Raw genomic sequence first — 14453 nt, 5'->3', positions numbered from 1 at the left:
ATACTGCGGACGTCCATGAACAACACTTTTTCTAAACATGAGGTTTGCAACGCTGCTGTAAGCCTCTGCCCGTAGGTTTACACACCTAGGGTTTCGACGCGCTCTTCTCCCTATATTCCTTGCTCTTCTCCTTCCAGATACGGTGGGCGACGATAGGCACTGCTCCTTCGCGGTCAGAAATTTGTAAGGCAACATTCAGACGGCTTACAACTTTCCCAAAGCAAAAGGCGGGAGTTCTCATGTGCCATCTGGTGCTGAAGTGTTGCAATCTAACAAACAGGATCTCGAAGACTGGTATCGGGCCGAGATGAACTTTGAAGTTTTTACGAATTTTGCCCTATAATTCCATACATTTTACTAGAACTAATAAAGTGTAAGCCCGGCTTACACGGCTTACATGGACGCTCCGCGCCTGATTACCACTAATATGAGTACACATAATGTTCCACCCAATTTCTGAAAATTTTCAAATTTGAAGCCGCGGTATATCAGTCGTTAGGGTGTCTGACTACCATGTGACAGACCCAGGTTCAATCCCTGGCGGGGGAGAACCGGGACTGTTTCAACTTTCAGTATACTTTATTTCCGACACACTGTAGTTTCCAAGGACGTTGTCACTAGGGCTGAGCCGATACCGATGTATCGGTATTGGTTAAAAAATTTTCAACGATACCAGCCGAAGCCATTGCTTTTGAGTCGCTAGAAGCACGTCCAAAACCAACATTTGTTTCTTTTCAAAGGTTCGTTCACTTTTTCCAACTTACATTTGGCTTTGAAGAAAAATGTAAAATACGTATTTGTGCACTTGTTAATTGAACATGGACTCAAGTTCCGTGAACAGCAAGTATGTGACAAAGATCCATATGCAGATAAGACTCGCGGTCAAGTATCTTGCAAATCAAGGGTAACGAGAAATTATCCCCGTAGGAGTTACTTCTACAGATGCAGTCTCGTGTCACAATAATCTCAACGAGGTCCCGGTAGCCAAGACGCACCTCGTTTTATTGTGTACATTTCTCTATATAGAGACCTCCCGCAGTCAAAACAGTCATCACTCATGTGAGTGGTGCACGTGTCTCAGACACAGTACATAGCATATTCCTGGAAATTCAAGTACCTGGGCTAATCCCCCCTTTTCCTTTCCAACACTTTTGTTGTCCCTACCTGCATAACTGGGTTTCGGCACAGGGAATGCGGCAAGGAAATAATTTTATTTGAACAACAGTTGATTGCACTTACTTTCTGGAAAGTGTACTGGTGGGTTTGGATTTCTTCCCACGCCAAGGGATAGTACTAAGCATTCAATACTTTTTTAGAAATAATTTGCCGAAAGTATATATGGCGAAAGCAAAGTTAAGTCTGAATATCACTGTAGTGAAATCAATCACCTGATATATATAAGCAAGAGATTGGCAAGTTATCATTCTCTCCTTACATTCAGTTTATTATTCTCTTTGTTAAAGGACAAAAAAGAGACGAGGTAGGGTTTACATTGCAGTTTTACTGTTAGTTTTTTAGATGTTGTATCTGGGGCTGGCAAATTGCCAATTATTCTTGCGTCATCCCTTATTAAAGGAGGCTGAAGAAGAATGATCTCATTTCTCAACATTTGCAGGGGGAGGGGACGATCCCCTCGCTCTTAGCTTCTCATAATATTTTTCTTATTTGAAACAACTGATTGATTGTCACTGAACTATAACAAAGTTGAGATGCATTGTTGCAAGAGAGCATCGTTTGGTGGGTTCATTTATTCATTGCCTCTTGTCAAAAATACATATCTACAAAATGTAACAATACTAAACACACACACACATGTAATAACAAGCCTTTGTTATTTTTAATTGGAATTATACAAGTATCGGTATTGGCATTGCTATCGGTTCAGCCCTAGTTGTTACGTTAAGTATTTTAAACTACAAAACTTTCCTTTTGTTGCCAAAGCATAACCATGCACAAACCACTGACGGATAGCCCCACGAACCAATCACAGTAAGGTTAGGTTAGGCAAACAAAGTTAAAATTTGGGGTCGTAGTAATATCAGGAATGTATATTTAGTTTTTTAAGTATTGGAAGCACAAAATCTTCCAGTAAATAATGAGCAATTGTGCCGATCGCGGACCATTCGATTTCACTTATTTTGCAATTTCTACATGTGACCCCCAAATTTTAACTTCAAATTCGTGATTAGGAGGCCTCAATTAGTGAGTATGCGAAATATTACAAAAATTGGGGAGGGGTCATGTATTGTAAATTTGCTCCTTCATTAATTGTGGTAGCACAAAGCAGAAAGATTTGGTAAGTAAATGTGTATATTCTATCTTCTGTTTTGCATGCTCATGAGGTGTTTTTTTTTAGTAGCTCTACTCGGCGTAGGGAGATTTTGGCTACGTCTGTAGGGACATTGCCGTGAAATGGTTAGCAACACTGTCAGCTACGAGACGTAGTGAGTCTATGCTCATGTTCACTTCTGTTTGAGTTTATCAGTATGCGTGTTGTTTATACTGTATTATTGAGTTCGTGTGCAATTCAGTACTAGTGCTTTATTGTGTGTTAATTGTTATTCATTCATTAGTTATTCCGCTAAACAAATATAGTCTTGAACAGAGAGTTTTTATGTACGATAATTACGTGAAAACAAACTCTTGCAGAAAAGTGGTCAGACAATTATGAGAGACAGGATCTCTTGAGAGTAAGAAACGTGTTGTATTGCTGTTGAAGGAGGTTATTTTCAATATCTCTTATAACACACGATGTTAGTGATCATCATTACTATTACTTTTAAATATCATTTTACGCTTTCGGTTTGCTTTATGCACCAAGGATGCTGTCTTCCCTTTCTGTCAACTGAGGATAAAGTAGTGATGTCTATACTAAGATTAGATGTCAGAAATAAGGTGCCAGAAATATGTGTATTTGGGAGGACACCTTTCCAGCATCCTTGCGACAAGGTACGTGCTTATTTCAATTGTAATTGTAACTGTAATTGTGAAAAGTGGAAACATTACAACACAAGCTGTTCCTGTTAGAGACTTCCTGTAACGCAATTTGCCGGGACCTGTTGCATGAAGGGGCCGCTGAGCGGCCGACGGTCTCACGGTAAACGACTGAAATAACCTCCCTGTAGGGGCTGGTGACCGACCATATCCCCTCAAAAATTCCAACTTTTTCTTTCAAATCTGCACGTTTCGATGTATTAAGGTGCCTGAGAATGATTTTAACATGCAGAAACCACAAATAAGCGAGATATTTATCCTCGAAGTGTGACAACGGCATGCCCAATCCTTCGCATCCCGGACCTGTTTGATTTGATTTGAAGACATTTTCATCATGCACGCAAGAAATTAATGGCGGATATCGAAGGATAACTAACGCATAACTAAAATCACCATGGAAATAAAAAAAAAAGTGTAAATTCTTAAAAATAAAATCTGCTACACTTCACACATTTCTTGTTCTTGGCAAGTCACGCATGTACACGCAGGATCTCTATTGAAGAAATCGTAAATTTGAAATATCGTAGAACAACATGACACCTCCCGACGTTCACTTCAACAATATTTATGCCAAGAGAACCAACCCTAACGTAGCATTCCGTGTGCGTGACGTCATAAATCATACCTCAGAAAATCACTAATTATTCCTGCCCGCTAAAAACAACAAGAAACATTCATATGAATGACAATCAACAATATTTATGCTAAGAAAACCAAACCTAACAATGTAGGCATTCCTCGTGTGCACGACGTCATAAATCATACCTCACAAAATCGCCAAATACTTGCTTATAACCCGTATCTGCATGCCAAAAACAACAAGAAACATACATATGAATAACAATCCTTCCAACCCACTAAAAAATTTCAAGTTTCTCGCGGGGGGAAAGGAGGGTCACCATCACCCCGATTTACTTCTACATTAATTCCCACTTGTCTACGATACTTAGAGTCGGTTGTCAATGGAAAATACATTGTCCATGGGAAGCACGCATGCTTACATAAGGTAATTCTTAATTTATTATTTTTAATCATAAATAACCTTTTTCCAAATTCAAATAGTGCTCATTACTTTAACAAAGGTTCAAATTTCGTGTGACAATGATTGCTAAAATTCTACGATAATTAGTCTTCCTGCTAGGACAATTTTAAAAAGAAATAAATAAAACAATCAGATCTGTTACCAAAATCTATCTATCTAAAGTACTCTAATGCTGTGCATCATATAAAATTGTAAGATGAGCACAAGGAAATTCATTTTGGTGGTAAATTATTACCCACACACATGCAGGAAAAGAAGTTTGAAAATACTAAAGCAAAAAACTCCTAACCCACTCAAAACATATCAATATTAACAGCGTTAGGCTGTAGGAACATAATCATACCGCAAAGAGCACCAAAGCAAATAGAAGCATAATGAAAATTATTCTAAACAAAAGATCTAGTCAGTAAAACTTACAGACAGTGTGTTCTTTGAAAATTTCTGGAAAGGGAAAATTCTGGTAACTGCACATGCAGCATGGTGATAGTATATAAATTGTGTGTAGTGCCCCCACCCCCTCAATCAAAAAAAGTGTCGAATGTTTGGCAAGCAGAGGGTTATGCAAAATAAAACAAATTTTCCCATCCCCTTTAAATACCACCCTGTTAATCGATACATATAGAATGTGATTACTGTACAATACATTTGATAGTTATATGTACATGGTATCTAACTTGACCGCACCCCTACGTCCCCCCCCTCCCCAATGCTTTAAAACTGTGCCACTGTTGCATGGTACAAAAGCAAGCAGGTACGGTAACAGTATGGTATAGTGAAAACACTTTTCTTCAAATTTACAGGAGAAACTACGGAACTGATTTTCTGTAGACTTTTGGAAGCTCGTATGTTTTCTCCCTTCGTTCAACTTATTTGGCCGGTAAATCATGTACTTTTCGACATAAATTTATCTCTGATGCACGGTAGCTCTTGCCACCATTAGAGTCGACTACGTCAATCAAATGTTCCGTGCGTTCGATTATGTAACCCCCTGTTAGTGTAGCAACCACACGGTAGTTTTAAAAGATAACATGTGAAGGTTGCATTGTGATTTTTTTTTTCAATTTAATTTTCTGCTTGCCTAACCTAACAACCTAACTAAAAAAAAAAGAAGGTAAAGTGTTACCCTGTGCATAGCACCACGCCATGAAGGTGTATAGGGGGTGTGGGGGTAACGCCCCACACTTTCTTGATCCGGTTGTGGGTGGGGGTGATGTGATCAGCATCACGCCCCTGACCACCTTTACCCCCCAGGGTTTCCCCCAGGTACCCATGTTATTCGATGCTGGGTGGGCGCCGGGGCCGCTTCCACCGTTTGAAAACCTTCCGTGAATGGTTTGTGGATCAATTTTTGCTTAAAAATCTTCTGTGAATAGTTTGTGCGGCATTTTTCGGTTAATAAGTTTGGAAACACTGCATATCAGCTGACAATAGACAACATGAGTCAAGATTTGCCCGCCATATTGTGTGTAAAAAAAAAGCGAATTAGCAACGAACAATAAATACTTGTAATGTGAAAAACTACACTTTTTTCAATGTAAAAAGCAAAATCCCACGTTCAAAAATGTTCCGCTATGCATGACAGGTAAGTACAAATGTAAATAATTAGGAAATAAACGAGTGAAATGTTTTTTCACTATACTGGTACCATACTGTTAGCTCCTCTAACAGCAATCAGATCATTAGGCTTAGACCATTCGGATGGAAAAAAAGTGAACAAAGCCCAAAGGTTTAATTCGAAACTTCAATAACTGTGTCATCAGTATGCATTTTCCAAAGAAATGGACGAACAGTGTAACACATCTATTATTTCAACATCATAGATTTTTGAAAGAAAAAAAGATTACTGCCGCTCACCCAGAACATTCTAATACATGAAGAGTTACTAAACTTTGCAATTCATTACTTACGTAATAATGCGTACAGAAGTACGTCTATATAAGCTATGCAATGATAAATCCAAGAGTTGGATGTGAATAAAGATATTCCAATTGAAATCATTACCAATAACAAAATGCTAAGTTCTTACTACTGCAAGTATAAAAACATAGCCTATACAGCTATGTTATCTTAAACGATTTATGTAAATTCGTCTATTTTCACAAAGAGGAAAACGAAGGGTCCTATGACCGTAATGCATAGGAGATACGTCACTGTGTAACTCTAATAGCCTATAATCAAACTTATCTCCCGAACACTGCTAAAAAACAAGCATTTCCAACAAAAATACTGACAAATTTAGTTAATATCCTTAAGGAATACATTTTCTACTTAGTCGGTTTTCTAAGCTCGATAATTTCGTAGGACACTTCAAAATCCGACATTCCAAATACAATTATAATACAATAGTACAAAACAAAGCCTTGTGGTTGCGTGTTCGCAAAATGTAATTAATATATTACATCACTTAGCAATATATTAGAATAAAATGTAGTGTGAAGCTTCATTACCTTCTAATAATCTTTGGATCAAACTATCTACATTTAAGTCTATGTCAGCCATTTTACACAGACTGGGCTATCGTCGCGACAAGTATGTGATTCTAATATTACTCTCCAGGTGTCGCTGCTATCAGAATTGAAGTTGACGTTCAACTAGTTAACGAAGCTGCTCATAGATGGCAATGATTTTATATATCACGTGAGCAAGATAATTGCGAAAGATGAAATACAAAATAAATAAATATAGGGTGCGTTCCGAAAGTCTTAACGAAACGAACGCATTCAACGAAAATAACTGGGCTCGTAAATCTGGTGAAACCAGTTATTTTACAGACTTATCGGACACTCTAGGCATGGACGAGCGCAGGATTTTTTCCAGGGGGGGTGTGGCAATATGGCTTATTTTCCCCAATAATAGTGTTCATCCATCAAAAAACATTGCTTAAATTTGAATTTATCATGTTCGTACAATAATTAACATACATTATTGTGGCTGAAAATAAATTATATGTGTGAAATATGTAATTTTTTGTTCAATTTCGTTTTCCAGGGGGCCACGGCCCCCCTTCCTGATGCCCATGACTCTAGGCGGAAGCGCAGGCGCAGCGTTCTGTTTAGGGCCGAGTCTGCTGCCACGCACGTGTCAGCAGTAAGAATAAGCGTCAAATTTGCTTCTGCCACGTAATTCGTCTGCTAAGAGGATGTTACAAATCTTAAGAACAGATTAAGACGAGAGAAATGCAAGTTTATGATTAGTGGGATTGAATATACAGGTAATTTAGAACATTTTTGTGAAAGTAATCGCTACAACTTCACAGTATGTGTTACAGACGTAATTGCATACATAGCATGATGAAATCACGATTAACAAAGACCGAGACTGCTGCCACGCGCATCTTTTTTGAGGTTCCAGCAGAAAAAGAACGTGGCAGCAGACACTACCTTTGTTTTTTTTAGAGAAAGTTTCCGCATGGCGTCAGCGGAAGGAATGTCCTTATGCAGTGGCGTGCGGTGCTAAATCAGGCAGGGGAACAGGTGACCTGCATTGCCCCCCCACCTCCCATGCCTGTCGTAATATAATGCAGTAGACAAATTAAAATTCAACCCTTACTGAAATGAACTAAATAAATATATATGTTACAAATTGCCAGAAGTGACATACATGAAGAACGTTAAAATTATGAAAATAACATTGTTAAAGCAAATATAATATAATATAAAGAAAACATTAAAAACAAAATTGTTGATGCACAAAAAAGAAAAAAATAATGAAAGCAATTTATGAGTGATCAGAGGAAATAAATGTTTGGTCGAATCCTGTTTCATCTCTCTATTTGTATATTACGTTGACATTTTTATGTAGAGTTGAGTATTCTTGTAATTCAAACGTCCTCAATGAAATAATTACATTCAGATGGCCGAGTTTTTTCATGACGTCCGCTAGATTTGTAGAAATTGTGACAAAACCCGAACTGTTCCAAACTCCCTGCTCAGGAACAAACAAGGACAACAATAATTTGCAGCTGGAAGAGTATCCAGTTAATCATTTTACAGAGTTGTAGTAACTTCAGGCACGTATTGAAGGGGGGCTTAGGGGGCTCGAGCCTCTCCCGAATGTATTCGGTTTACACCAGTGGCGGAGCGTGACCTTTCCAACAGTGTAAGCCTAGCATGACGAAGGCTATTTCCCGTTGTGCTTATTTTTGTGCTAACATGGTTAGTGATTTATCCTCACACATCGACACCCCCCCAATTTTTTCAGAACACTTCCCTGGAATTTTTCACTAAATTAAAAATTCTGGTTATCTGATAAGTAAGTCAGTGTTATTCCTATCACAATTAGTAATATCGATAAAAAAATATGCAAAGTTAGATAAAATGAATAATAATAATAATAATAATAAACAAACGAAAACAGAAGGAAACAGAAAAGTGCTGAATACTTTTTACAACCGCATAACCAAGTATCAGCTCCGTACCATGAATCGCAAAATCGGCGCACTTTATTTTTCGTTTCTGTTACTACTTTATTTTTCGTTTCTGCTAGAGAAGGAAGGGGTGGGCCTACCTATATCCACAAGTTTCTTCTTGGCTAAATCCTTGCTGAACAACAGCGTCTTCAACAAGTTCTCCACCCCACCGCACAATCACGCTCATTTTATTTCATAATGCACTTCACTATCACACAACAGCACAGGGACGGACGACAGTCCGCTTTTCAATAGATGGAATTCGCAAAAGCAATACCTCTAGACTTTAACAAACACACAACAAGAAGGGGGAAACAAAAAGAAACCAGATCCAAAATCGGTCACTGCTCAAAGCAGTGATCTTTCGGACTGTAAGGGGAATATCCCTTTCGGATATAAATAAATTCCCCTTTTGCCTTAAAATTCCCTATATTTAGTAAAAAAAAAATACAATATGAAATATAAAATAAATGCTCACAAATTGTAGGGATATATCCAGAAATGTATATCAAAGGACATGTAAGTGTTTTTTTAGGATAGTGTAAAAGCAAATCTAGCACCTAAAAGATCATAAACAGACTTTTCGTACGTTGTTCGAAGAGTGTTTGAATCACGGACTATGTAATTAATAATATTTGGTTCACATTTGACATGAAATTTGTAAAATTGGTTCAATCTTCAGTTTTCATTAACATTTATTTATTTATTTACTTATTTATTTCACTTTTTAGCTAAATTATTACCAGCTGAGTTCATACATAAACGGAAAACAGAGATCTTAATATTTCTAATGTTTATGCTCTCCTACAAGCGAAAAACAGAAACAACAAGAATTTAGCACATCAATGTGTATCTAGTTTTCCCGTATCCCGCTCATTTCTAGATTTCTCCTTTTTCCCCTTCCTGTTAGTTTTTTTGCTTCAGAATTCCCTGTTCCTGGGATAAAAAAACTCCTTGAAGCACCACCGGCTCAAATTTCCTTTGCAGTCAACAATTCATACCCGACAACGCTGGAGCCCCTCCTTTGCAGGACCTGTGTCTCGCTGGCGCGTATTCAGTGAAGCCAACCCAAGCATAACGGTGCTAAATCTCGCACAACTTTAAAAAGTCGTTTGTAAGTTGGAGATATAAATAAAACAACAGGCCGCTTTTCGTTGTGGTTGAATTTTCTCAAACTTTTCACATAACGTCGAACCCATGCCGTTGGTTGAACCATTCGAATTTATATTTGTTTTTGTTATAAATTAATATTTATAATATGAAAATCCAAGAAGAATTTAGTAGTATGTAGCATAATTTCGGAGTTTAAACGACACCATGGATGTCCAGAAGGGGAAAAGGGGAGGAGACACTTCCTGAAAAATGAATGCCCACCATTTTCACACATATACAGTCACATCAAATTGTTAATTATTGTAAGGGCGTTGCAGAAAAATGTTAACTTCAAATTGAATTTTGAGAAGGGAAATATACCTAGTTTACCCCAACCCCTGAAAAAAAATACTTTGCTTAATCCTCCCTGGTGGAAAGAAATACTGCGGACGTCCATGAACAACTCTTTTTCTAAACATGAGGTTTGCAACGCTGCTGTAAGCCTTTGTCCGTAGGTTTACACACCTAGGGTTTCGACGCGCTCTTCTCCACCCAGATACGGTGGGCGAAGGTAGCACTGCTCCTTCGCGGTCAGAAATTTGTAAGGCAACATTCAGACGGCTTACAACTTTCCCCAAGCAAAAGGCGGGAGTTCTCATGTGCCATCTGGTGCTGAAGTGTTGCATTCTAACAAACAGGATCTCGAAGACTGGTATCGGGCCGAGATGAACTTTGAAGTTTTTACTAATTTTGCCATATAATTACATACATTTTACTAGAACTAATAAAGTGTAAGCCCGGCTTACACGGCTTACATGGACGCTCCGCGCCTGGTTTACACCGATAAAATTAGAGTTTTTGTTTCTTGTGGTGTGAAATAAAATAATCTGACGTTAATTTAAGGAGAAATAATTATCGAGGCAAGACGGAGAATGTTCTACGTATAACCCTATTATTGTAAATAGCAGGTATTCAAGGTGGGCATCAGGGGCTCGAGCCCCCCCCCCCCTCCTTTCAGGATATTTTTCTGTTTACACTAGATAAAATTACGTAGGTTTTTGGCTTCTTGAATAATGTGATGATAATTCGAGATAAATAATTATGGAGACAAGACGGAGGATGTTCTATAACCCTGTATCCAAGATGGGGATCAGGTGGCTCGAGGCACCCCCCCCCCCCCAACCAGGATTGTTTTCAGTTTACACTACATAAAATTAGGTTTTTGTCTTCTTGAATGATGTGACGATAATTTAAGGAGAGAAATACTTATCAAGGCAAGACGGAGAATGTTCTATAATCCTGTTTTTGATAATATTGCACGTAAATTTTTCTTGCTCTTTCGGTGTTGTCGCAGCGAACTTGAACACTATGTAGAGACTTGTTGGCATTTGGAAGCTGCACAACGAAGGTAGCGCCACACGTAGGGCGATTCGTTGTAATTTTTAATCTGTGGAAGGCGCGAGAAGGAACGTTATTGAATAAGAGAAGGAGTCGAACTACTGGCAATATTAACGAATAGTTTTTATATACCCTCATTATATGGAATATAATGAAGGTATAAATACGCGGCTTCAATTTCGCGGTTGATCTGTGCAACAGAATCTGTTAATAAGACTTCAGAGGTAAGTGTGGCAATTCATGCAGTCGATGAGTGATCAGTCAGTGTCCATTGGTTGCTTTATAAGATCTAGTGATTCGAAAATGAAAAGGACTAAATACCGTAAAGTAACAAAGTCTACTACTAGTTCTAGTTCGGGTCCAAAGCTGAAGACATTGACGACAGCGGGACTTCCGGAGCATAAGAGCCGCAAACATAACATGGGAGGACAAGACACATTAGTGGTGTTCAGGTTCAAATCAGAGTGAAATATTCGAAAACTGTCAGCGTCCAGTTTGCAGCCCATAGTTTGAATTTCGTGTTGTCGAGTGGATTGTGCATCCCGTGCATGTGTAACAGCTTCGTAAAAACACTTCTGATACATCGATGTTTTGATGCCTGGAAATGGACAAACACATACTGAGATGGTTCCGTTACAGCATGGAAACAGAGGAGTTGATAGGTAGAAAGTGTTCCGATTTCACGTTCTGATGAAATGACAGCTTTAAACAGTGGCAACGATTTAGGGGATAGTTGCTCCCCATTTTTTGCCTGCACTATGGCCTCTTAATGCTAAGCCTTGTCTACCCCCCCCCCCTTTTTGGCACCCAATTGTCACCACTGGCCTTAAACATACAATTGTGAGGTTTTATCTATAGCCCCCTTTAAAAAATTGTGTTCATCCCCCTTCCCCAAAAGGAATTCCTGGATACGTGCCTGAGTAACTTGTTTGAAAATGCCTTGTGTATGATTTCGTTTTAGTCTTTAATCCAGTTAGGATAGGTATTGGTTTCATGTCTTTTCTGTAAAGTTCAATGAACTAAAAGCTTTCGCCTTCGTCTTCAGCCGGTCGATCATACAACATTCGCAACCCTACGCTCGCAACATTCGCTTTCTTGTCCTGCCGCTGCGTGCGTCTTGGGCCTTCGCTTGGGGCTGGTGGCATGGCCGTAGGCAGGAAAAAATTTCGGGGGGGGGGGGTTCATTCATAATTGTTCCCATGGGCGTCGCCAGAAATTTGAATAATAGAAATAATAACAATAATTGTACAATAATAATTAAAATTTCATAATAATAAAACAATTTTATTCCATAATAATAATACTAATAATTATTATTATTATATTATTGTTATATCCTTGAGGGGGCTTACTCAATCCAGCAGATGAGTGAATAACCAGCACAAGTTTCTTTTTGTTTTTTTTACGTTTTGTGTACTGAAATGCACAATTATTATACTTCATCATTAAACTTTAGATACCTTCAAGAGAAAAGCTTTAAAAGTTAGATGGAAATTTTTAGTCATAAAGCTTTTGTTGTTTGACTTTAAAATTAATTTTTTGGAATTTTGAAAAGTGTGGAACCAGTTATTCTTTTTAAAAACTTAGCCTGGTGCATGGATTGTGACCTCAATCGCGAACGTAATGCTCTACAAAACTGGAGATCCTAGGTTTGAACTCCTATCAAGGGGATTTTCGACTTTATCGGACAGGGAATTTAAAAGCTGGAAAGGGAATTTTGGGACAATCATAAGGGAATCTTCAGTCTATATTCCTTGTGACGCAGGAGCAACACTGGAAAGATGACAGGAGAAGTGATAATGGAAGGGTCGCGGGTGGGCTACGATTCTGAGAATAAATCCTGTTTCACTCAAGTTCCAGAATTCCAAATGTATGAAAATTCTAGCTCGATCGTTTCAACATTGTCTCCATGTATTTTTGTGATGATTCGAAAAAAAAATTGAAAATTTGTTACAGATTTTGGTCTCTGAACTTCCATTAATCCAACATGTCAGAAGTTTCGGGGGGGTTTGAACCCTAGAAACCCCCCCTCTAAATACGGCCATGGCTGGTGGAACAGATGGATGCGAGCTGTTCCCTCGGAAGCTATTTCGCAGCGTTTAGCCAAAGCATTTAGCAGACGTTAAGACTATAGAACATTTTTCCAGTTCGTTATGAATGACAGACGCAATTTTGCAATGAAATTAGGAAAATATGGACTTACTGCACTCAAAACTATCACTACGACGCAATTAAACTTTAGCACATAGCAAGAATTCGAAGGAAAAGGAATTCGCTATGTCTCACGCAGGGAACAGCTAGATAGTTGCTTCCGTGGTGAGGATCGATTACCTTCGCGCGTGGTCGGAAATACTCGGCATCAGGCCGTAGAGGGATGAACGACGAGGGTAGGTGAAGTAAACAAACGCCCGGTCACGGTGAATGTTTTTCTTCGGCGTTACTTTTGGAAATGTTGATTTCGGGAGAAAGAAGTGTTCTTATTATGTTAATATAGATAATTTAAATAGCTTCAATGGGCGATAAGTAGGAGGGAACAGCCTGTTCCCTCTGTTCCATGGAGGGACCGCCACTTTCCTTATGGCAAAAATAAACTCTACTGTGGACACTGTTACTCTATGCTGTTACTCATTTTAATCACATTCTTAGAACGGTCAAGGCATACTCATCTTGTGCATGTTGCTTCATATCGGTCTCTGTTAAAATTATAATACATTTTCCGAACTAGTGCAGTTTGAATCCATCAGCACGCTCTTTGTCTGCAAGGAGCAGACGATTCTCACGGGACAAACCAGCCTCCTGGCCCGTGTGTTTGGTGAATCTCGTTCTTGCACGAAACGCACGGAATGTGACTTTTGGGACAGCATAATGAAACTCACGAAACGCACGGAAGCACTTATGGGACAGCCAGTTACCATAACTCGTTTAACGTGTTAAACTCGTGCGACTTTCAGAACGGGCCCATTGTAATTGATTGGAATCAGTGCTTGAAGTCGAAATCCCTATGTGGGAGGATGCTTATACCATAGAAAAGTTAGGTAATAGAAGTGGAAGCTACATTTAAACCTCGCTGCGCTTGGAAATTGCAGTTCCGTCGGTGGCCAATAGATGGCGCGGCCGTCTTTTGCTGTTTCCAGAGGAAAAAATGAAACAGGTTGGGGATATGTATGGTGTAACGTTCTGCTCGCTACTTTTAAATTGTTGGAAGCTACCATGAAAAGCGAGGCCGGGATAGGGTGACCAGACGTCCTCTTTTATCCGGACATGTCCTCCTTTTTAGGTGTCTGTCCGGCGTCTGGGAGGATTTTTTAGAATTCTGTAAATGTCCTCCTCTTTTGGAAAGAGTATAGCATTGACAATAGCAAATGTGCTGCATAGAGAGAATGCTTCCACGCATAACGATCATCATATCACTTGTGGCGCATTAAGTATTCGAGCAATGCTCACCTACCATCTGGGAACTGAACACTAATCCTTTCCCGACTGAGTCATTAGTAGGGGTGTGCAGAATCCAGAAAAGTC

General features: G+C 39.0%; 1 protein-coding gene across 2 annotated transcripts in view; it reads right to left on the bottom strand.

Annotated features, from left to right (window-relative positions):
* Window positions 1–6578, bottom strand: part of LOC145980701 (serine/threonine-protein phosphatase PP1-beta catalytic subunit) — a 35239-nt gene extending 28661 nt beyond the window's left edge. The window contains exon 1 of one of the 2 annotated variants that reach the window (XM_083113763.1): window positions 6484–6578. In XM_083113763.1, coding sequence (XP_082969889.1) covers window positions 6484–6535 — 52 coding nt within the window. In that variant the 5' untranslated portion in view covers window positions 6536–6578. The remainder of the gene's footprint in view (window positions 1–6483) is intronic. The other variant, XM_083113762.1, reaches the window with a different exon arrangement.
* Between the last annotated feature and the right edge of the window lie 7875 nt (window positions 6579–14453).

Source organism: Lepisma saccharinum, chromosome 28, assembly GCF_977018435.1.
Source record: "Lepisma saccharinum chromosome 28, izLepSacc3.1, whole genome shotgun sequence".
NCBI lineage: Eukaryota > Metazoa > Arthropoda > Insecta > Zygentoma > Lepismatidae > Lepisma > Lepisma saccharinum.
Note: the sequence above shows the minus strand (reverse complement) of the source record. Positions and strands in the feature narration are given on the sequence as shown.